At 48.3% G+C, this 24,478-nt stretch overlaps 1 protein-coding gene across 1 annotated transcript; it reads left to right on the top strand.

Moving 5' to 3' along the window:
- Positions 1-979: 979 nt before the first annotated feature.
- ppm1da (protein phosphatase, Mg2+/Mn2+ dependent, 1Da) lies at positions 980-23,961 on the top strand. Its single transcript, XM_068010755.1, has 6 exons — positions 980-1,505; positions 13,412-13,658; positions 15,171-15,295; positions 16,693-16,883; positions 20,721-20,960; positions 22,124-23,961. Exons 1-6 carry the CDS (start codon positions 1,127-1,129, stop codon positions 22,556-22,558), a joined length of 1,617 nt encoding a protein of 538 aa, XP_067866856.1. The 5' UTR covers positions 980-1,126; the 3' UTR covers positions 22,559-23,961.
- The last annotated feature ends 517 nt before the right edge of the window (positions 23,962-24,478 follow it).

The raw sequence follows: 24,478 nt of genomic DNA, 5'->3' as shown, positions 1-24,478 counted from the left end.
TCGATTGGTTCTGTGATGGCTGATAAGTCCAATGTGTGATCTGCAGCCTCTGTCACGAGGGGCAGGTGGTGCTTGAAGGGTCCGGTAGATGATAAAATTCTCATCTTTATTTTCAACTCTAGCTCCTATTATATTCTTAAAGAAGGAAAGATAGTGAGGCAGGGAATTCCAGAGATTAGGGCCTTGGCAGCTGAAGGTATGGCTGCCAATGGTGGAGCAATTAAAATCATGAATGTTCAGGAGGCCAGAACTGGAGGAGTGCACATAGTGTGAGATGTGGGGCTGAGATATAGAGGGGGCGAGGCCATTGAGGGATTTTAGCTTGGAGGTTTATGCACTCCCTCCGATGCCTCGACTTCAACTGCACATGTGCCCAATGAAGTTCCTCGAGGTGTATGATGCTTTTTCGAAAGCTTTCTCCATCTAGGACAGTCATGAGCCAGGGACTCCCATGAGTCGATGTGGATGTCTGATGTCTTCAGGGATGCTTTGAGGACATCTTTAGCATCTCACACACTCTGTGAAGTGCATGCTGTGCCTGAACATGTAAGTTACATTTTTTGGTTACATTTTGTGCCCTGTGTGTTGACATTATCATGTTGGTTACATAAAAACGTTTGAAATGGGAGCAGACCATTCGGCCCTTCCAGCCTCCTGCACCATTCAGTAAGGCCATGGCAGAACTGCCACATCAACTCCAACTTCCCACGCATGATGTTGCCCTGTTGGTTACATACGCTGCGTGATGACACAATCACGTCCGTTATATTTGAGTGCGTGACTGCGTTAAAACGTCACCACGGGGCGGGGGGGGGTTCCGCCTGTCTGCGTGATGACGCAATCACGGCGCGGGGGGGGTAACAGTAAGTGGGCGTGGCTGCGTGTTGATGTAGGCAGGGTCAGTCACCTATTTTTGGAGCGTCTGTCTGCGTCGTGACGTCAGGATTACGCGACCGGCGTGCTGACGTACTGCTCCGTTCCGGGCATGCCCAAACCGCTGGGGAGATAAACAATACCCAGGGCGCAGGCAGAGGGACGCGGCCGGGATCCGGCGGCTTTCACTGGGGTTGAAAGGGCGGACAAGCAGCTGGAGCGGCGGCCCGGGGGGAGAGGAGAGTGGGGGATAATGTCGGCGGAGAGTCTGTTCTCGCTGCGGGTCAGTGTGCACTCGGACCAGGGCGGGAGGAAGTACATGGAGGACGTGACCCAGGTGGTGATCGAGTCTCAGGCCGAGCTTGGCGAGGCGGAGAGCGAGGAGGAGGAAGCGGGCAGCGGCGGGGAGCAGCGATCGCCGCCCGGCTGCCGGCCCCGGCCCCGGCCCGGGGTGGCATTCTTCGCCGTCTTTGACGGGCACGGCGGCCGGGAAGCGGCCGTGTTCGCCCGCGACAATCTGTGGAAATGTATCAAGAAGCAGCGGGGTTTCTTGTCGGAGGATCCCGAGGAATTCCGGGGGGCGATCCGCAAAGGCTTCATCGCCTGTCACTATGCCATGTGGAAAAAACTCCGTGAGTAACAAGGGAAGCAGGAAACATGGAATAAGCGAGTAAAAATACCGGCGTGAACGGCCGGAGACATTGTTACATTTCACCCTGTAACAATCGGCCTCGGGGTTTGTGACAATGTCCCAACGTTCGGAGCGGCGTCAGCCCGGCCTCTGGCTGTTTATTTTACAATCGGGCTCCTTATTATTACTCTTTTCAATGTTGTTTGCTTGTTTCTGGGGCCCTGTCCTGTTGTCTCTTCCCCTCCCCCCCCCCCCCCCCCCCATAAACTGCTCGGTTTTGGATTAAAATGCGAGCCGGGTTTTGTGGTGGGAGGGTTGGTGTTTAGTGCTGGGGATTTCACTGCCGATCAGTTTCAGCAGCGAGATGTCGGGTGTTAACGCCGCGGGGGCTTTGTTAATTTCATGTCAGTTTCCAAATTAACAATGTGATGATCTCAGCTGATTGTGGCGGCTGCTAACGCCGCAAGTTATTAGGAAACATTTGAACGTTTGCCTTGAGTGCAGTTTGTAACTTGTCCAGCATTTGTGAATTAATTTCACATTTCTTGAGTAATTTGTGTGTGTGTGTTTATAAATATATGTTGTCCTTTATTTAACTACCTATGTACACATTATGATCAAAGAGGTTTTTGACACGAGGTCGTCAAACGTTTGGCTTAAAATCTAACTCTGGATTTCTAGCCTAACCCAGCCCGGGGCTGTCACCAACTCTTACTTTGCTCCCTGTGATTCGCATGCCGCAGTCAGTGTCTGCCCTGTCGCTGTTTAGAATTAAATCTGAATGATGCTTTCTCGGCTCTTTCGCTTTTAAAAAAAAAAGTGACGGTTGGTTTCCAAGGCGCCAAAGCTTTCAACGGCGTCGAGTGAATTCATCCTTTCCAATGCGTTCCAATTAGTTGGTCGGGAATTTTTTTTCTCAACGTAAATCGGTTGGAATCTAACAGTCGGACCGATTCCAGCCAAGGCCAAGAGTCACAGCTGTAAGATCCAGCTTTGAGGCTTGCCAGGTTGACTTCAGTTGAACAGGGTTTGAAAATTAACGCGCCATTCGAAATGAAGGCGACGGGGCTTGGATTAATAGCAGTTGCTCATATTGTAGTGGTAATATTAGTGGTAGTTGATATTTATTATAAATTATAAGGCTTTTTCCATGAGATTGTTGGGATGGGGACTGATGTGGATGAGGTTTGCTGGCTCCGAGAGTTGGTTACATTTCCGATGGAACGTTGAGACTTTTTTTTTTGCTTTTGAAACAAATTCCCTGGAGCGGTGGGCGGGCCGTGATTGTCCAGATTGACAGGTCGTGGACCTATCAGCTGGCGCGTTGGCTGTAAGGGGGCGGGGACGCAGCCAGAGTTGGCCTATAGGAGCGCGAGGCGGGCCCGGGGGCGGATCAGCTGCGTGTGTTGCAGAAGGCTGATGCTCCGGCGCGGGCGCGTGGGTTGCCATGGCCGCTGCTTGGAGACGGAGGTTGCTATTGCAGCCGGGAGTGTGGGTCATCACTGCCCACTCCCAGAGCTGCAGATTGAAGGCTGGCATTGGATGGTCCAGGATAGAGGGGGAAAGGGACTTGTCTGGAAAAGCTGGGACTGTCCTACTTACAGCAGAGAAGGTTACAGCAGATTTAATAAAGGTGTTTAAAATGATGCAAGAAATCTCCAGTAAGAGAAAATGCCCGAGGCCCAATGCTTCTTAACATTAGGGCGGCGCAGTGGTTAGCACCGCAGCACCGCAGCCTCACAGCTCCAGGGACCCGGGTTCGATTCCGGGTACTGCCTGTGTGGAGTTTGCAAGTTCTCCCTGTGTCTGCGTGGGTTTTCTCCGGGTGCTCCGGTTTCCTCCCACAAGCCAAAAGACTTGCAGGTTGATAAGTAAATTGGCCATTATAAATTGTCACTAGTAAAGGTAGGTGGTAGGGAAATATAGGGACAGGTGGGGATATGGTAGGAATATGGGATTAGTGTAGGATTAGGATAAATGGGTGGTTGATGTTCGGCACAGACTCGGTGGGCCGAAGGGCCTGTTTCAGTGCTGTATCTCTAATCTAATCTAAAAAGTCTCTGTATGAACTCACCCAGTGTTAACTTAGCATCACCTTTACACATTGCGACCTCAGAGAAACACGCTTGCGCTGAGCAGCTAAATATAAATCACCAGTTAGCCGTCGCTGTGTTCAATTATGGGAAACTCACTTTTACGAAGTTTATCACTGCCCTGCAGAGGGTGCAGATAAAGAAAGACTTGCATTTATATAGTGCCTTCCACAGCCTTAGGACATCCCAAAGTGCTTGACAGCTAATGAAGTGTAGTCACTGATGTAATGTAGGGAACGCAGCAAGCTCTTGCAAACAGCAATGTGATAAAGACCAGATAATCTGTTTTCGTGATGTTGGTTGAGGGATAAATATTTGGCAGGACACCAGGGCCCTCAGTTTAATGTTTCCTCTGAAGGGTGGCACCTTTGACATTGCAACATTCCCTTGGTACTGCACTGGGAGTGTGAGCTTCAGTTAGGTCCTCAAACCTTGGAACAGGGGTTCTCAGGTTTCACAACTCTACATGTCTATAGTGGGGAGCTTTGTAAGGAGATAAAAATCAAAGCATCCCAGCTTGAAAATAGGCTATTTCCACTAAGGCCTTGCCTCCCTATGTCTAAATCTGGTCCTATAAACCTCTGTCATATCTGGTGCTCCACTTTTGGCCTTGTGTGCATCCCTGATTTGAATTGCTGCACCATTAGATGCCATGCTTTCAACTGCCAAAACCTTAAGCTCTGGAATTCCATCCCTACATCTCTCCACCTCCCCTTGCTCAGTTGGTAGCAGTCTTGTCTCTGAATCAGAAGGTTGTGGTTTCAAGTTGCATTCCAGGATTTGAGCGCAAAAGTCGAGGCTGACAACCCAGTGTAGTGCTGAGAGTGTGCTGAACTGTTCGAGGTGCTGTCTTTTGGACGAGACGTTAAAGTGAGGCCCCGTCTTCTCTCAGGCAGACGTAAAAGATCCCATGGCACTATTTTGAAGAAGAGCAGTTGCGTTGGCCAACATTTATCTGTACTGTGCTGGTGGGGACAGGCCTGTCACTGGGGGTTGGAGCAATTTGAGGAACTGAATGAAGAATATTGCACCAGATGTGTTGACATGCAACGTGACAATGAGCGATACTCCTGAAACCTATTGTCTGTGGGATTGTGGATCAACCTCTGTGCTATTCTGTGACGTGAAACAATGGTGGGGCAATGTGCAAGGCCAGAGATAGGGGGACTCCCGAGTTCTTGGTGCTGGATTTAGTGACAGGGAAGGGTGAGCCATGAAGAGCGAGAACTCTAGGAAAGAGCTGGGAGAGGAGACAAAATAGATAAAAACCCAGGCCATTTTGGGATGGTAACTGGAATGTCCTCTCCAACCTGATTATGAAAGAACTTGCATTTATATATCAACTTTCGCGTCCCCAGGACATTCCAAAGTAGTTAACAACCAGTGAAGTACTTCTGATGTGTAGTCACTGTTGTAATGTAGGAAAGCACAGAGAGCTCCCACAAATAGCAATGTGATAATGACCAGATAAAGTTATTGATGTTGATTTGAGGGCTAACTATTGGCCAGGACATCGGAGAGAAGTCCCCCTGCTCTTCTTTGAATAATGTTGTGGGATCTTTTCTATCCATCTGAGAGGGAAAACAGGGTCTTGGTTTAACATCTCAGCTGAAAGGTAGCACCTCCAACAGTGCAGCACTGGGTATGTCAGCCTGGATTATGTGCTCAGGTATCTGGAATGGAACTTAAACCCACAACCTTCTGACACGGAGGCGAGAAAGCTACCCACTGTGTCATGGCTGATACAAGGTGATCAAAACTTATCCAGGAGATCCTTATTGACATTGCAGGATCGTCTACTTCTTGTGCAAGGTAATCCTTGCACCAGACGGGAACAGGTCCAGCCCTTTCTTGAAGGAATTCAGTGTTCACTGCTTGAGCTGGCAGCTTTTCGCTATTCTCTAACTGCCTTGGGTTAGCTTTTTAAATCATCTCTAATGTGTAGACACCGCTCGTGACTAGTCAGTTATCTCTCTCGGGTGCTTTTGGGATTCTGCTGGCGCTAACCTGTTCATTTTTTGTGCATGCCTCTTTTATTTTAAAGTGCACATTATTTAATCCAATGTGGGTTTCCCAGTATTAAGTAATGTCTGCTACTTGCTGCCCTATTTTCACAAAGGTGTAAGTCATTTTGGGCGTCAGATTTGGGTTTCTAAAGTGTAATAGATTGTAGCAGCATCTGAAGACGGAGGGAAGGGAGGTGAGGAGTTCCACAATTTAGATGACCCGAGAGAGAATTAGTTCGACGAGGAGATGAACAGAGACGCTGTTCGTTTTGATATATGTTAATGACCTGGACTTGGGTATACAAGAAAGAGCAGGGCATCATTTCAAAATTTGTAGACATGAAACTCGGAAATGTCAGAGCCAATGAAATGATTTTCAAGTGTAGTCACTGTGGTAATGCAGGAAACAGAAAGCACTCACAAACAGCAATGATAAAATGACCAGATAATATATTTTTGTGATGTTGATTGAGGAATAAATATTGACGAGGACCCCAGGGAGAACTCCCCTGCTCTTCTTTGAAATAGTGGCCTTGGGATCTTTTGCACCCAGCTGAGAGTTTTACATCTCATCCAACAGATAGCACCTCTGGCAGTGCTGCACTCCCTCAGTACTGCACTGGCAGTGTCAGCCCTGATAGTGTGCTCAAATCTCTGGAGTGGGACTTGAGCAGACAACCCTCTGCTGAGAGGTCAGATGCTACCCATTGAGCCACGGTTAGGAGAGCTGAGGAACACGGGAGCCAAAAAGTTGCAAAGTCACTTTTTATTCTTCTGTATGATTGTCTGTCTGCCGCCTCTTTCCACATCAGAGTTAAACTGACGTCAGATAATTGTTGTCTATCATCTTTCTGGGAAGTTGCTGGTCAGACCAGTGTTTCTGGCTGGTGAGGTTATTGAAAGCTCAGTCATGTGCCCAGAAATGCCACCACACCCATGTATTCAAATCCCTTTATGGCCACATCCCTCCCTATCTCTAATCTCTTGCAATCGTACAGCATTCAAATCCCAGTGTTCCTCCAATTCCGGCCTCTAGCGGCACCCTGATTTTCATTACTCCACCATTGGTGGCCGTGCCTTCAGCTGCCTGAGTCCTAAGATCTGGAATTCCCTCCCTAAGCCCCTCTCTCCTTCTCTAAGAAGCTCCTTAAAACCTACCTCTTTGACCAAACTTTTGGTCACCTGTCCTAATGTCTCTTGGTGTGTCTCAGTGCCAAATTTTGTTTGATAATCACCCCTGTGAAGGGGGAGCATCCGGATCGGAGGTTGAGTGAGACAGAGCTGGTGGGCGTGAGTTATATTACTGTCTCTGCAATGCTGTCTGGCCCATGGCTGAAACCTTAATAAAATGAAGAATTCATAAATTAAGGAATATGAGTGACTGCAATCCCTCACCAACCTGGTTGACATAATAGTCCTCTGAAGCGGCCGAGTAAACCCCTCTGTCGCATCCAAACTGCTAAAAAAGAATAACAAGCTGGAGGAGAAGGGTCACTACCACCAACATCAATAAAACACTTGATCTGTTCATTTATTTTGCTGCTCTTTGTGGGATCTTGCTGTGTGTACATTGGCTGCCGCATTTTCTACATTACAATAGTGACAACTTCAAAATTACGTGCTTGGCTGTAATGCGCTTTGGCATGTGCTGAGGTCCTGACGGGCGCTACAGACATGAGTTCATTCAATCTCGGGGCAACTAAGGGTGGGCAATAAATGCCAGCCTTGCCAGTGATGCCCACATCCTAGGAATGAATAGTAATAATTAGGATCCTACCAAATTCACAATCAAATTTTTACAAATTTCACAATTGCAGCATTTTAAGAACTGTGAATTCTACGTATTTAAATTGTAAATGTTACGGTGTCGCAACAAACCATGAAAATGATCTATTTAAAACAAAAAAAGATAAGGAAGATTTCTGGTTTCAATTGGCATTTATTGTATACTGAAAAACTATTGTTAAAAGCTGAATAGAAACAGGTCACATCTCACTGAAGTCAGTGGTTGAATGTGAGCACGGAGCAACCTATAACTGTCTCTTTCTTCATTGCCTGTCTCTGCGTTGTGAACACCTGTCTGTATTTAGACATAGCTCTCTCCGTGTCCACAGAGTTTGTTAGAATTGTCAGACAGCGCCGTGCTAGCCTTGCAAGATGGGGGAATTTGCATTCCACAGAGTTCATCTAGCAATGTGTAACAAAAACCTTCGGTAGGTAATCCTGTCGTATCTTATTTGCACTTGACAAGCAGCCACTATTTTACACATTACTTTGAATGAACACCTGCAGCTTTGGGTGATCAAGTTTTACCAGTGGTATGTTGGCGGCACAGTGGTTAGCACCGCAGCCTCACAGCTCCAGCGACCCGGGTTCAGTTCTGGGTACTGCCTGTGCGGAGTTTGCAAGTTCTCCTTGTGACCGCGTGGGTTTCCGCCGGGTGCTCCGGTTTCCTCCCACATTGATGGGTAAATTGGCCGTTGTAAATTGCCCCTAGTGTAGGTAGGTGGTAGGAGAATGGTGGGGATGTGGTAGGGAATATGGGATTAATGTAGGGTTAGTATAAATGGGTGGTTGATGGTTGGCACAGACATGGTGGGCCGAAGGGCCTGTTTCAGTGCTGTATCTCTAAATAAATAAATATTGCCACTTGCAAAAGCATCCCCAAGTTCCATTGTAACCTACTGATGATTTTCAGAGCTTTGAAATCATTGGTTGTTGTTTGCGTGCTCGTTTTCCAGCAGTGCGGTGTTGGAACTTCTCTTTCTGTTGATGGCTTTTGTGGTGCTGAACCTTTACCCACCATGTGTGATCCAGTGAAATATTGCAGCTTGTACATAACAGTATACCATCATCCTCATGCAGAATTTGGATTCCAAATTCTTTCACTCAGTGTGCTGCAGAAATGGTTGTGGCAGTTTTTTCATTTGCTCGTTCTGACATGTCTGCTAACACTTGAGGCTGCTTCTCTCAAAACTGCAGTGGAAGCCCTCCCTCATCTACCAATCAGCGAGTCGAGCCTCAAGTCAAACACTAAATTGTGCGAAGTTTGCAATATGGCTGATTCCACGGAGGAGCCGAGATTTAGAGTCGCAGAGTTATTTACGGCACAGAAGGAGGCCATTCGGCTCATCGAGTCCATGCCAGTTCTCCACGGAGCAACCCAGTCAGTCCAACTCCACCACTCGATCCCCGTAGCCCTGCAGGTTTATTTCCTTCAAGTGCCCATCCAATTTCCTTACGAAATCATTGATTGTCTTTGCTTCCATTTCATAGAGGACCCGAGATTTCAAGGTCTGTCACACATTTGTCACGGCCGTGAATTTGGTAAGGCACTAATAATAAGATGCCGCGGCCTGTTTGCCATGGTTTGTGCGCTGAAGCATGGCTATTATGGATCATGCTCATGTCCTAGAGAAGAGGATAACATTGGTGGAGTGTCACATCACAGCGGTAGAAGCTCTTTTGTTCCTCTACTTTGTACCGCTACTGCTCCTCTCTGCATGGTCACGCCCAACCCTTCTTGTTACCCACAGCTGCTCTTGACTTCCTGACTGGGCTTATCTGCATTTCCGGCTGGTTTCCTCCTCTGGCCGTGTGAGCAACCTCGGGGTGGGGTTTACGACAGATGATTTTGTCGGCAAGCTCGGGGATGGAATGATGATGGAAGGAGGTGGCCCGATTGAGGTGTTTAAGACAATTAAAAGGATTTGACAGCGTAGATAGAAACTATTTCCTCTGGAACAAGGGGGGTATAACCTTAAAATTAGAGCTGGGCTGTTCAGGGGTGATGTCAGGAAGCACTTCTTCACACTCGGGAGTGGAACTGGCACTCTCTCCCCTAAAAAAACAAAGCTGCTGAGGCTGGAGGGGCCAGCTGAAAATGTCAAAACTCAGATGTTTACATTTTTGTTAGGCAGGGGTATTTGATGGAATTAAGATACAGGTCAGCCACAGTCTAGCTGACTAGCTTGAGGGGCCGAATGCCCTCCTGTTCCTATTTGGTTTCTCTTCCCCCTCCTCGTAGTGGTTGACCGCAGCATCACTGGAGGCAGCAGCCTGAAGTGTGAGGGTGGGGCTGGAGGGTGTGTGCTAGCTTGCCGTTCTACTGAGCTGGACTCTGCTCTCTGTCGACTTCAGCCGTCAGCCATCCTGAAACAGTCTCCAATAGGGTGGGGTGATATAAAGAGTTGAATGCAGACAGATAATTTCCATTGGCAGGTGAATCGAAGATCACAATCTCGACGCCTACATCCTATGAAAGAATAAAAAAGTGGAGTTCCTTACTCTGATATATAGAGGTACAAGACAGGCCATTCAGCCCAACCAGTCTGTGTCAGTGGAGAGGGGACAGAGCACTGGATAATGAGCAGGAGCGAGCCAGCCTTTTGCTCTCCACCCTGACCCTTTTCCTCCCTCGTACTGGGAGATTGATGCCAATGACACCCTGTATGAAAGTAAGAAAGAACTTGCATTTCTATAGTGTTTTTCATGACCTCAGGATGTCCCAAAGCACTTTACAGTCAATGAAGTACTTTTGAAGTTTAGTCGCTGTTGTGATATCGGGAATGCGGCAGCCAGTTTGTGCACAGCAAGATCCCAAAAAGCAATTTTACAATGACTGGATAATGTGTTACTGATGTTGGATTGAGGGATAAATATTAGGCCAGAGCTCCAGGGAGGAGTCCCCTGCTCTTTGAAATAGTGGCTGTGGGATCTTTGATGCCCACCTGAGAGAGAAGACCGGGGGCTCGGTTTAACATCTCATCTGAAAGATGGTTTAGAGATACAGCACTGAAACAGGCCCTTCGGCCCACCGAGTCTGTGCCGACCATCAACCTCTGACGGTGTAGCGTTCCCTTGGTACCTCCACTGGGAGAGTCGGCTTGGATTATGGGGCTGAAGTCTCTGGATGGGGGGGGGGGGTTGAACCCATGACCTGCTAACTCAGGTGATTGTGTTACCCACTGAGCCTCGGCTAACCCCTGTGTTAGGGAGGGTGGGTCTTTGCGAGGTTCGGATTTGGCCGTTGTTACGACCGAGGTGGGGGGAGTGCACTGTCATTTCTAGTTCCATTTCTCCACAGGTCACAACATATATTTAAATGTTTACCCAGATACTGATGTGGTCAATCATAGACTCTACTCTTTATCCCCAAATAAAATACACCAACCGGGTTTCTTTAATAAATAACAAAATTATCAGTTCATTATAAAATAAGTCTTAACCAGTAACAAAGCAAAGCATTAACACACAGATTGAAATATGAAAGTTCCCTTTTTTTACCTTAGCCCCTCTGTCACACGCGCACGCACACTCACATCGGTTAACTGAAAAATACAGATTTTCTCTTCAGAGCTCTGTTACAAAGAATACTTTGGCCATATACTTGCTAGTTCTCAAAGATAAAAAGAGAAGATATGGAAAGATGTCAGATGTCCTTTTTTATTTTTTGTCTGGCGTCCGGGGATACGCTGACTAGTCACAGGGATCCTTTTCTGGAGCAATTCGTTTAGGTGGCGTCGAGGATTTATCCGGCTGGTTTTTCCAGCGTCTCAGGAGAAATGTGGCAACAGGGGTTTCAAGCAGGCCTTTCAGGAGGAATGCAGCATCAATTTCTCTATTGCTTACACTCGCTTCTAAGAACTTCTCAAAGAGATGGAAAAACTGGCAGGCTTTTCAATGAGTTGGAAAAGGCTGTGTTATGGTTTTGTCCTTGGCAGGTTGATTTTTTTTTTAACTCTTCTTCAAAACACTGTCCATACCCCAACTGCCTGCCCAAAGTGAAACCAAAACAATATCTCAAGAGTCAACCCTCCTGACCCCTATAAATCCTGACCTGTCACTTCTCTGTAAACATCTCCTCCAAGTCAAAAAGCCCCTGCTAGGCATTTAACTGAAGACAGGTGACTTCCAGTAAGGGTTGTTTATAAACCAAGTCCAAAAGACCTTCCGATGACCACTTTTTAAAAAAAAAACCACGAAGTCCAGTGTCAGGCAAACTCCCCACCCGCCAAGACTGAGGCACACATTATTTCGCCACATGAACATAAACTTAAAATTGCAAGCCCTGACTGGAAGGACATTTGCATATTACCAGACAATGTTGAAACAATGGGGGACCTAGCAGTTGCTTCTCCAATACACAGAAGTGGTCAGACCAGTTTTAGTTTCTATGCCATGATCTTTTGTGAATGGCGGAGCAGGCCCAAAGGGTCGAGTGGCTTACTCCTTCGCCTATTTTCTATGTTTCTATGTCACATGACTATGGCTGTTGCTGAGAATTTGAACTTCCAACAAAGGGTATTGGAGACTGTTCCATATAAGGAGCTAGTCACATGACTAGCCTGTTGGGCAACCTGGGAGTTTAAAAAAAAAAATCTGAATTCCCAACAAACGGATTTGAACAAAGAACGCCATGTGCTCATGAAGTGAAGAAAGCTGTGCTCCTGGAACTGATGCAGAACCCTCTCTGCCTGCCTCCATCTCTTTCCCACGGAACTGAATCTTGTGAAGACACATAAATGCAAAGAGAGAACAGTCTCCTACGTGAACAAGGTTTAAGGCGAATACTGGGCCCCAACGAAATGCAAGATCATATCTTCAATCAAGGACAACAGCGAGTTGGAGAAACAGTAACAAGATATTGCCTCAAACTGTTCTACTTATCTTTTCTTCTTTTTTCTGTCCCTATTTGCATGTGTGTATCGTGTGAGCATGCTACCGTGGGCACGTTGTATATCCATATGCGTTAGCTTCTTTAGAGTTTAAGTTTAAGGTTTAATAAATTTCATCTTCTTTAAACCACAGAAAGCCTGTTTGTGCTCATTTCTTTGCCTTATAATTGGAAAGTGTGAACAAGGATTCACAAAAATGGGAGCTCAAAACACAGTGTGTTTAAAATTAAACCCTGTTACATAAGACCAGATGAACATAGTAACAGACCCCTAGACACATTGCTCACCTTGTCGTAACACCAGCATCAGTGGATTTCTTTTTTCAGTTTTAAAACACAAGTCCTCAAAATATAACAAAAAATGGAACTGCTTTCCTAAGACGGTGCTTAGCATGCGATCTGCGAGTGTGGTATGTGGGGTGCACTCAGGATCGGAGGAATGAATGGAATTTGGGTAATGCGACGATATAGTTCCAAGTCAGGATGGTGGGTGGCTTCAAGGGGAATTTGCAAGTGGTGGTGTTCCTGTGCATCCGTTGCCCATGTCCTTCTAGTTGGTAGAGATTGCGGGTTTGGAAGGTGCGGTCAAAGGAGGTTTGGTGAGTTGCTGCAGTGCATCTTGTAGATGGTACACACTGCTGCCACTGTGCGTTGACGGTAGAGAGAGTGAATGTTGAAGGTGGTGAATGGGGTGCCAAATAGCGGGCTGCTCTGTCATGGATGGTGTTGAGCTTCTTGAGTGTTGTTGGAGCTGCACCCATCCAGGCAAGTGGAGAGTATTCCATCACACTCCTGACTTGTGCCTTATTGGGGAGATGGGAGGTGAGTTACTCGCTGCAGAATTCCCAGCCTCTGACCTGCTGTTGTAGCCACAGCATTTATGTGGCTGGTCCAGTTCAGTTTCTGGTCATTGGTAACCCCCAGGATGTTGATAGTGAGGGGTTCAGCGATGGTATTGCCATTGAACATCCAGGGGAGATGGTTAGATTCTCTCTTGTTGGAGATGGTCTTTGCCAGGTACTTATGTGGTGCCAGTGTTACTTGCCACTTATTGTGACGTGATTCGTGGAGCAGTTTCTTTCTTGACCTCTCTCACCAGGCTGTTTCTCTCTCTCTCTCTCTCTGCCCACAGCGGATTGGCCGAAGACGATGACTGGATTGCCCAGCACATCTGGCACCACGGCCAGCGTTGTTATCATCTGCCGCAACAAGATGTACGTGGCTCACGTGGGAGACTCTGGTGTGGTGCTTGGCACACAGGATGGCTCCAGCGAGGGACGGGGTGAGAGTGAGGGAGTGGTGCAGGCCCTGGAGATGACGCAGGATCACAAGCCCGAGCTTCCCAAGGAGAAAGAGCGGATTGAAGGGCTCGGAGGGAGGTAAGGAGTGCGTTGGTGTAAGGCAGTGGGAGTGTGCACCAACCTGGTGTGTCTCACTCAGCGGTGGGTTGTGGGACTGAGGAAATCACAATGGAAACGGTGAAGGGAGAGCGATGCCTGCACAGAAGCCACCTCTGAAAGATACTGCGATGGGCCGGGTAGAGCTGCTTTTTAATCTGAGTGAGCGTGTCGGACAGGATGGGGTTAAAGTGTGAGCCCCACCCTCGTATGTGTTCGTGTGGCAGTGAGTGACTCAGCAGGAACTGTAACCTGTTACTGGGGCTGAGGTTCAGGAGCTGACGCATCATCAGAACGCAGGGTTAGGGGTGAGGTAATGCACACCCATCAGAAGAAGACTGGGTCTTGTGAAGCCTGGTGGTTGACGGTTCAAATCCTACAGGCTGAATTTGATTAATTCTGGTGATTTGTGTTTCTGTCCTGCACTCTGCCCTCAGCCCATGATCCACATCAGTAGTGATGTGGCCTGCCGAGATTGTCTATCTTAAGAACTCTTCCTGCAGTTTCACTCCAGCCACTGGTCTGCCTAGTGGAGGGGGTCACTTCGTTATCATCTCAATCCCATTTTCAGGGGGCTCTCCAGCGCACTCTAGGCAAGCCTGTGGTGAAAAAAAGGTCCTGTGATGTGGGGAAATATTCCCTGGTTGTTGCCCCATGTTTTCCCCTCCTCCCTTTGACAAACATATACCGGGCATTTTGATTAACTGGGAGATTAACTCGGGAAATGGCCTTGGGATCTTCCTTGGTTCTCACAGGGAATCACAAGACAGCTGAGGGGAGGGGGCAGTGGTGGGAGGTTGGGAAGAATTCTTTAGTTATAATGCTGCAGTCTCTCTGGTGTCTGGAACAGGCTTATCAAAGCACAGATAGAGCCCAGGAGGAGACCATTCAGCCCATCACACCCATGTTGGCTCTTTGAAAGATCTATCCAATTAGCCCCAATCCCCTAGACTTGCCAATAAGAATGAACTAGCCGGTTGTTTCCTGCTGTCAGTTTTGTCTCTGTGTGGACAGAGAGGGGTTTTTCACGCACACTCTTTCTCTTAAGGACCCTTGCGCTTTCTCGGACTCTCTCTCTGTCTCGCTGTCTTGGACGCTCACGCTATCTCTACCTATCTTTTAGACGCTCTCTCTCTCTCCCTGTCTTTTAGACGCTCGCGCTCTCTCCCCACCCCTCTCTCGGATGCTCGCGCGCTGTCGGCCCCACCCACTCCCCCCTCCCCCAGACACTTGTGTGCTCTTTCTCTTCTCCCTCTCAGGCGCTTGCTCTCTCTCCTTGGGCATGTTCACGTTCTCTCAGGCGCTCATTCTCTCTCTTGGATACTCATGCTCTTTCTCTTGGACCCTCGCATGCTCTTTCTCCCTCAGGTGTGCTCTCTCTTTCCCTTGGGTGCACGCTTTCTGGCACGCTCTCCCTCTGCCTTTGCGGCTGGTTTGAAGTCTGCGTTTGACGGAGCCTGAACTGGTTTTAATTCGGTTCTGTTTCCCCTGCAGCGTCATCAACAAGTCTGGAGTGAACCGTGTGGTGTGGAAGAGGCCACGGCTGACCCACAACGGCCCTGTGCGGCGGAGCACAGTGATCGACCAGATCCCTTTCCTGGCCGTGGCTAGAGCGCTGGGTGAGTTACCAGGCAGGGCACACGGTGAATCAAATCGGTGCTGTGTCAATAATGAGTTGGAGGCAGGAATTAGGGTAAACAGACTGAGTCTGTCTGAACTACAGCAAACAACTCGGGACTGAAACTACAGCAAAGTCTCCGATTAAAAGCAGCATTATTTCTCCCCACTGGAGGATAGTTACAAAATACAAAATGGAATGGCAGGGACATGAATGGAGAGAGGTGGCAGCTCACTGCTTCTGTGGGGACACTGAGACTACAGTACGATGACTGACCTCCAGTGCATTGGCTTTGATGGGATAAAACCAGACTGGCCCTTTCTCTCCCATCTCCTTCCACCTCATCCAGTGAACTCTGCTGGTAAGTGCGAGCTTGGGAACTTTGGCAAGGAGAGGATTGGGTTTGGCTGTGAGGCCCTCCACAGTCGAATAGCTGGATTGCCATGGGCATCATCCAAGAGGTGGCTATGATGCGCTCCCCCCCCCCCCACCCCGGTCAGATAGCTGTGCAACCAGGCTGGGACATCAGGAATGTCCTTTGTGCTTCTAACTGAGGGCAGGGGCTTAAAGGGGGAAATGACGGAGAATGAAGCTGGGCTTCCCCACTTCATGCCCTCAAAAAAAAAAGGATTTTTGCGGGAGTAGTGAGGAAGGTAGTGCTGGAATCAGAGCTGTGGCTTCCCTTGTTGCCTGTATGGGATGACTGAAGGACAGCGAGAGGCTGTAGGGTTTCTCTGTGGAACTTGCCTAGGCTTGTCCCTGTCTTGGCTCATTGTCTGGTTAGTGTGTGAGCGCTGCTACCATCTTGTGGAAGTTCAGCGCATTGCACCAACCAGCTGCTCCTATTTGTTCTTTGCATGAGTTCTATTGCCCTCTTGTGACGGCAGCAGGAACGTACAGTTTATTTATTTATTTATTTAGAGATACAGCATTGAAACAGGCCCTTTGGCCCACCAAGTCTGTGCCGACCATCAACCACCCGTTTATACTAATCCGACATTAATCCCATATTCCTACCTTCCCTCAATTCCCCTACCACCTACCTATACTAGGGGCAATTTATAATGGCCAATTTACCTATCAACCTGCAAGTCTTTGGCTGTGGGAGGACACTGGAGTACCCGGCGAAAACCCACGCAGTCACAGAACTTTGTACAGGCAGTACCCAGAATTGAACCTGGGTCACTGGAGCTGTGAGGCTGCGGTGCTAGCCGCTGTGCTGCCATTCATTGTTAACCAACAAGCGAGTGGGGTTTGAGACAGGGGCCAGCTGCTCTCTGCCAATGGGGCAATTGTTGGTGACTCCCCTGGGAGTCATAGTCATTTACAGCACAGAAGGAGGCCATTTGGTCCATCGAGTCCATTCCATGGTTTATCGTGTTGACTTCTTTTTTACAGGTGATCTGTGGAGTTATGATTTTTACAGTGGTGAGTTTGTGGTTTCACCAGAACCAGACACTAGCGTTCACACTATCAACTGCCGTGACCACAAGTACATCATCCTTGGCAGCGACGGGCTGTGGAACATGATCCCAGCCCAGGACGCAGTCACTATCTGCCAAGACAATGAGGACAGGAAGCGTTTGCTGGTGAGAACCCTCGCCTATAGATACCCACTGTCGCTCGGCAAGGTTTTAAAATTGATAAGCAGAAGAGCTATGTTAAATTGGTATAGAATCTTGGTTAGAACACAAGAGATGCTCTGCACGATTCTAGTGTGGTGAGATCACATTTGGAGTATAGTGCACAATTTTGTTCTGGTTAGACCACACTCTGGAATACTGGTGCATCGTTCTCAAACTGGGGTCTGTAGAGACTTTGCTGGTGGTGGTGGGGGCAGGGGAGGAGGGTCCATGAAATTATGTGAAAGTGGGAGGTGGGAGCGGAATGCAGCGTGACATGTACAGCACAGAGAGGGCTGGCTGTCTCACCTATGAGGGGAACCGTATGGAGGAGCGCTGAGGGCGGCACTAAAGTAAATATCTGTTTACCTAAAACCCTCTTGACATGCAGTACTTCATATTATGGGAATTATATAGTATATTTTAGATGGGGTTCTGGGCTCACTTCTTTGACCAGGAGTTCTCCTCCTGACCAGCAGACCCATTCACCTGCCTCCAGCATTCTCCCTCTACCTGGACCCCTCCCCCTGGCCACTTACCCACTCTTGATCTCTTCATTGAAAACTGTCGGCGAGACATTGGTCATCTCAATTTCTCTGCCCCCCCCTCACTCACTCTAACCTGTCCCCCTCTGAACTTGAGGCACGCCGTTCTCTCAGGTCTAACCCCGACATGGTCATCAAACCTGCAGACAAGGGTGGTGCTGTTGTTGTATGGCGTACCGACCTCTACCTCGCAGAAGCTCAACGCCAACTCACATACACTTCTTCCTACCTCCTTCTGGACCATGACCTTACTACAGAACATCAAGCCACCGTCCAAAGGACTGTCACTGACCTCATCTCCTCTGGAGATCTTCCCCCTAAAGCTTCCAACCTCATAGTCCCGCAACCCCGGACAGCCCGCTTCTACCTCCTTCCCAAAATCCACAAACGGGACTGTCCCGGCAGACCCATTGTGTCAGCCTGCTCCTGCCCCACTGAACTTATTTCTTCCTATCTTGACTCTTTCTTCTCTCCGCTGGTCCAGTCTCTTCCCACCTACATCCGTGACTCTTCTGACACCCTACGTCATTTTGACAATTTCCAGTTTCCTGGTCCCAACCGCCTCCTCTTCACTATGGATGTCCAATCGCTCTACACCTCCATCCCGCACCAGGATGGTTTGAGGGCTCTCCACTTCTTCCTGGAACAGAGGCCCAACCAGTCCCCATCCACCACCACCCTCCTTCGCCTGGCTGAACTTGTTCTCACATTGAACAACGTCTCCTTCAACTCCACGCACTTCCTTCAAGTAAAAGGTGTCGCTATGGGTACCCGCATGGGTCCTAGTTATGCCTGTCTTTTTGTGGGATATGTCGAGCATTCTTTGTTCCAGTCCTACTCACGCCCTCTCCCCCAACTCTTTTTCCGGTACATTGATGACTGTATCGGTGCCGTTTCCTGCTCCCGCCCCGAACTGGAAAACTTTATCAACTTTGCTTCAAATTTCCACCCTTCTCTCACCTTTACATGGTCCATCTCCGAGACTTCCCTTCCCTTCCTCGACTTCTCTGTCTCCATCTCTGGGGATAGGCTGTCTACTAATATCCATTATAAGCCCACCGACTCCCACAGCTACCTTGACTACACTTCTTCACACCCTACCTCCTGTAAGGACTCCATTCCATTCTCCCAGTTTCTCCGCCTTAGACGCATTTGCTTTGATGGTGCTACCTTCCATGACGGTGCTTCTGGTATGACCTCCTTTTTCCTCAACCGACATTTCCCATACCTATGCCCTCGACTCTTCCCCTCCCTCCCAGAACCGTGACAGGGTTCCCCTTGTCCTCACTTTCCACCCCATCAGCCTCCATATCCAAAGGATCATCCTCCGCCGTTTCCGCCACCTCCAGCATGATGCCACGACCAAACGCATCTTCCCCTCCCTTCCCCTGTCAGCATTCCGAAGGGATCGTTCCCTCCGCAACAGCCTGGTCCACTCCTCCATTACCCCCACCACCTCGTCCCCATCCCATGGCACCTTCCCCTGCAATCGCAGGAGGTGTAATACCTGCCCATTTATCTCCTCACTCCTCACTATCCCAGGCCCCAAACACTCCTTTCAGGTGAAGCAGCGATTTACTTGTACTTCTTTCAATGTAGTATACTGTATTCGCTGGTCACAATGTGGTCTCCTCTACATTGGGGAGACCAAACGCAGACTGGGTGACCGTTTTGTGGAACACCTCCGCTCGGTCCGCAAGCAGGACCCTGAGCTTCCGGTTGCTTGCCATTTCAACACTCCCCCCTGCTCTCATGCTCACATCTCTGTCCTGGGATTGCTGCAGCGTTCCAGTGAACATCAACGCAAGCTCGAGGAACAGCATCTCATCTACCTATTAGGCACACTACAGCCTGCCGGACTGAACATTGAGTTCAATAATTTCAGAGCATGACAGCCCCCCATTTTACTTTCATTTTTAGTTGTTTTTTCTTTTTTCTTCTTTTTTACAACCTTTTTTTTTTTGCATTTATTTCATTTCACCTTAGTTTGTTCAGTTTGCTTACCCACTATTATTTTTCATGTTTGCACTTGCTGCTGTTCAATATTCAGTCCGTTAACACCTATCTGTACTAATGCTTTGTCTTTCAACACACCATTAACATATTGTTTGCCTTTGCTCCATGACCTTTTGGTCAGCTATGTGGCCTTGTCCAATCTACACCTTTTCCTTTGTTATCTCTTGCCCCAACCCCACCTCACTTGCTTATAACCTGTGACATTTTTAATATTTGTCAGTTCCGATGAAGGGTCACTGACCCGAAACATTAACTCTGCTTCTCTTTCCACAGATGCTGCCAGACCTGCTGAGTGGTCCCAGCATTTCTTGTTTTTATTTCTGTGATTACTAATCTATTTGAAAAATATTGAGAACCCCTTGGTTAGACCACACTTAGAATACTGTGCACGGTTCTGCTCTCCATATTAAAAAAAAGATATAGAGGCACTTGAGAAGGTGCAAAAAAGTTTCACAAGGATGATACCAGAGCTGAGAGGTTATAACTATCAGGAAAGACTGAACAGGCTGGGGCTCCTTTCTCTAGGAAAGAGGAGGCTGAGGGGTGACCTGATAGAGGTCTTTAAAATTATGAAGAGGTTAAATAGGATAGATGTAGAGAAGATTTCCATTCGTCATGGAAACCATAACTAGGGGGTGTAAGTATAAGATAGTCACGAATAAATCCAATCAGGAATTCAGGAGAAACCTCTTTACCCAGAGAGTGATGAGAATGTGGAAATTGCTACCACATGAAATACAATAAAGGACAATCACAGCATTTATATAACGCCTTTAAAGTAATAAAACGTCCCAAGGTGCTTCACAGGAACGTTATTGAACAACATTTGACACAGAGATACAAGGAGATAATAGGGTAGTGGACAAAGAGGTAGGCTTTAAGGATCGTCTTGAAGGAGTGGAGGAGGATAGAGAGGTGATTAGCATCGATGGATTTTAAGGAGAAGCTGGCTAAACACAAGGGAGAAAGGAATAGAACAGAGTTGATTTAAATAAAGAGTCTGTATGATCTCAGCAAATAGAACTCGCAACCAAAACAACAGCAAAGTATTCCAGTAAAGGCAGGATTATTTCTCCAGCACAATGCAGTGAGTGGAGGATAGTTACATATTATAAAGTAAAATCAAACCCAGTCACTCACAGCAGGCAGGATGAGAGGGGAGGAATTAAATCCATCATCTCTGTCGGGACTTGTGGTTGAAAAATTAATACAGATTTTTAAAATTCTTTTGCTTATCTGTCAGGAGGAGCCAGGACCGACGAGTGCCAGACTCCTGGTCACCCGTGCCCTGGGCCGGTGGAGGCAACGGATGTTGCGCGCTGACAACACCAGCGCCGTGGTGATCTGCATCGACCCGCCCTCGCGAGGCTACGACTGGCTCTGCACCGAGGAGCTGCGACTCAAGCTGACCAACGGCTCGATCCACCAGATGGAGGAGTCCTGTCTCGTTCCGTCGTCTCCCTGTGCCACACCACCGCTGAAGGTATGCGGGGAGGGGAGGACACTCTGCATTGCGTGGGCAGCCGAACGGTTAGACAGTTTAATGTGCCAGGTTGCTATGTCGGGTCTAACCTGGGTCAGACCACACGGAGTGGTCTGGTTGTGTCCCGAGCTCTCCATGGCCTTGCCTCCTCCTTCTCGCAGTTACCTCCTCCAGCCCTACAACCCTCTGACATCTCTGATCACAATCTATCTCTTTCCTGCCCGAGTACATTGGACAAGTGATGCCCTCACGGTGGAATAGTACAGCACTGTCTTTTAACTCGCACCTAGCTGATGGTCACTTGAGGCTTGGCAGCAGGGTGGAAAATAACCCTGCCCCCACCACCCTCACAATCTCCCTCAAACAGGTCTAGCCGATGAGCTTAATGGCTTTAGGAGGGGAGCAAAGCATTCGTGCAAACATGCGGCAAAGTTGCACCTGGTGTCTGAGCTGCTTTCACACCTGAACTTGGCAGCAGCGCAGTTAAGGGAGCAGTGAAAGCGGATTCATGCAAGGAACCACTTTAATTACCTGTTGCGTTAACCCATTGAGCGTTGAAGCCAAAGAAGAATATCTGTGCTTAAGGTCTTTCAGCAATGTGTCAAATCCCAATTATCAAATTTGAATGTTAGTCGTAGCTCATTTGGTTGCACTCTTGCCTTGGGGTCAGAAGGTTGTGGGCTCGAGTCCCTACTGTAAAGACTTGAGCTCCATAATCCGGGCCGACAGTCCAAGTGCAGTGCTGAGGAAGCACCACACCGTGGAGGAGCAGTACTGAGGGAGTGCTGCACTGACAAAGGTGCTGTCTTCCAGCTTGCGACGTTAAACCAAGGCCCCATCTGCCATCTGACGTGGATGTAAAAGATCCCGAGGCCACAATGCGAAGAAGAGCAGGGGAGTTCTTCCAGCTATCCTGGCCAATATTTATCCCTCAACCAACACCTAAAAACAGATGATCACATTGCTGTTTGTGGGATCTTCCTGCGCACAAATTGGCAGTCGCGTTTCCAACATTGCAACAGTGACTACACTTCAAAGAGTGCTCACTTGGCTGTAAAACACTTTGGGATATCATGAGGTGGTGAAAAGCACTATAGAAATGCAAGTCTTTTCTTTGATTAATGTTGCTGTCTCCCTTCTTTCTTGTTTGTTCTCCCCTGCAGGCTTCGGATGACCTATCCCCGCACTGGTTTTGCTCCGGCTTCGTTCCTGTGCTGACGAGGAGAGACGCACATTGCGGAAAGAGCTCATTGCCTCATGGCGTCATTGCCATGGCGACGCAGCCTGGGGGCGCGGCAGCCGAGAATCGAGTGGGGGAGGGGCAGAGGGTGGCCTGGGCTGGCACAAGCTTCAAGCGGACATTGGAGGAGCTGAACGGGGCGACGCCAGTCTCTGCCTCCAAGAGACTAAAGCTCCGCCCTGGGCGCACCAGTGGGGGAGGAACGGCGGGGGCATCAAAATCAACGATGGGGAGCCCAGCGCTCGCATCCAGGCGCAGAAACCACGAGAAAGCAGCGATGCGGAGGAGCTTGAGGGGCCAGCGGAGACTGAGGAACCCACTGCTGCAGCAGCACAGAAAGACTATCTGCGTGTGCTGATGTGGAGCATGTCGGGGCCCCTGCGGCTTTGGGGGAAGGGGATTTGTGGTGGAGGTCGTAAGGGCCCTTGATGCCAATTAACTATTTTAAAATCTGTAAAGAGAAAAGAAAAAAGAAAGACCCCATCAACCCTTGATTCTATTGATGTCTGTACATTTTTATTATTTTGTAAAATAGCAATATTCCTGCACCGTTTTAGCAGTTTAACTTTATATTTTATTACCCCCCCGCCCCCCCACACACAACGTGCATAGACTTGCAGGAATGTGGTGCGCTCTGTAACTCACCTCCCTCCCTCTCCTGTCGTTCTCTGTCTGAGATCTCTTGGGGAGGTTTAAGAAAAATAATAATGTTTTGAATATTCGAGGTTATTTCCCCGCTCACCTTGTGCTTGAACAGGTGTGTCCCATTCCCCAGCTAAGTTTTGGTATACTGGCACAAACTGGAGACTGTTTCTGTTGGTTTGTTACCGCACTGGCCGATCCCGGAGAAAGGTTCTATCACTGATAGCAAATCACCGAACGCTTTGGCATGGTGTGTTGGAATCTACTGATGCCTGAAAGCAGCCGGACACTGCTCCCATGTACTTGTGCTGAGTTGCCGTGGTTTCCGTACAACACCGGACCCTTGCTTGCAACATGGTTAATCGGTGGTTCTGGACTGGTGGTGGGTAGGGAGCTTTAGCTGTTTAGTTAACAGAGGGTATATCCTCATTTGCACAGTTACTGCTAATCACTGCACTCCATGGCACATTGTGTCTTTTAACTGTGAGCACTCCAGGCCCTGCTTGTCCAATCCTGCCAATCAAAGTCACCACAGGAGGTATTACTCAATCCCCCCACCTTGCGATGACCTGGCACTGTGAGGCTCGCACAGGGATTGAGATGAAAGGCAAGTAGATTGATTTGCCTTTCTGAATCCATCTCCCTGTCCTTGCTGGCTCCTCTGTGACTTGGTTCTACCAGTGGCTCCGTTATTTCACCAAAGTGTGCCATGTTGCCCAGTTCCTAAGTGGAGCGATCCAGTCTCTCTGGCCCAATATTTGGCTGTTGAGCTTTGACCGTGGAGGAACGCTGGGGGCTGGGGCGCGTTTAACAGCGGGACCAGGAGGCCCCAGTGAGTCGGGCATGTTGGTGCCTACCAGTACCGCATCTCACCGTATCCAGCAGTTCAGCCAGTGAGCCATGGAGCAAGAGACCAGCCCTCGTCTTCCACTCTGCCATCGTGAGATGCCATCACTTCCTTTTATTTTTTTTTTAAAGAAAGTAGACAAGAATCTGTTTAAACCTGTCTTGTTGCCTTTGCAGGTATTTTTAACCAATTAATATTTTGACGGAATTTCTCCGGGAAGCAAGTCCTCACGCTGCAAAAAGATAATAAATTAAAATATAGTTTTAAATTAATTACCCAAGACACTTGGAGCCATTTTTACTGTGTGATAAAGGCGGGGTTTAAATGCCATGTATTCTTTTCAGTGAACAGTGTTCTTTTATTTTTAACCACTTTAGCAGAGCACTGGCAGGCTGGGGGCTTTACTGTAATTTGACATTCCAACAATTCTCAGCCTTTCTGACAGATGGGTCACAACAATTTATGATTGTGGTTTTTTTTTTATATATGTGATCCTTTGGTCTTTGCCCAGGAAGCTGGTCCTGGCCCCTCTTGGTTACAGATATGGCAAAAGGCCTGCACTGTGAACTGTGTGGCAAGTTACCATGGCATTGCTCTGTGGCTAAACTGAATGCAGTCTGGCTTCCAGACTCCCTTGGTCCTGAACTAACTGACCAATTACTGGCCAGTCTGTCGATATTGGCTTTTAAAAAAATGTGGCTAGGAGGTGAAAAGCGCTTAAAACATATATTGCTTGGTTCAAGGTGGGGCAAGGGAGGGGTGGAGGGGATATGAGGGAAATGCCTGTCT

This window comes from Heterodontus francisci, chromosome 30, assembly GCF_036365525.1.
Source record: "Heterodontus francisci isolate sHetFra1 chromosome 30, sHetFra1.hap1, whole genome shotgun sequence".
In the NCBI taxonomy this organism is placed as follows: domain Eukaryota; kingdom Metazoa; phylum Chordata; class Chondrichthyes; order Heterodontiformes; family Heterodontidae; genus Heterodontus; species Heterodontus francisci.
Note: the sequence above shows the minus strand (reverse complement) of the source record. Positions and strands in the feature narration are given on the sequence as shown.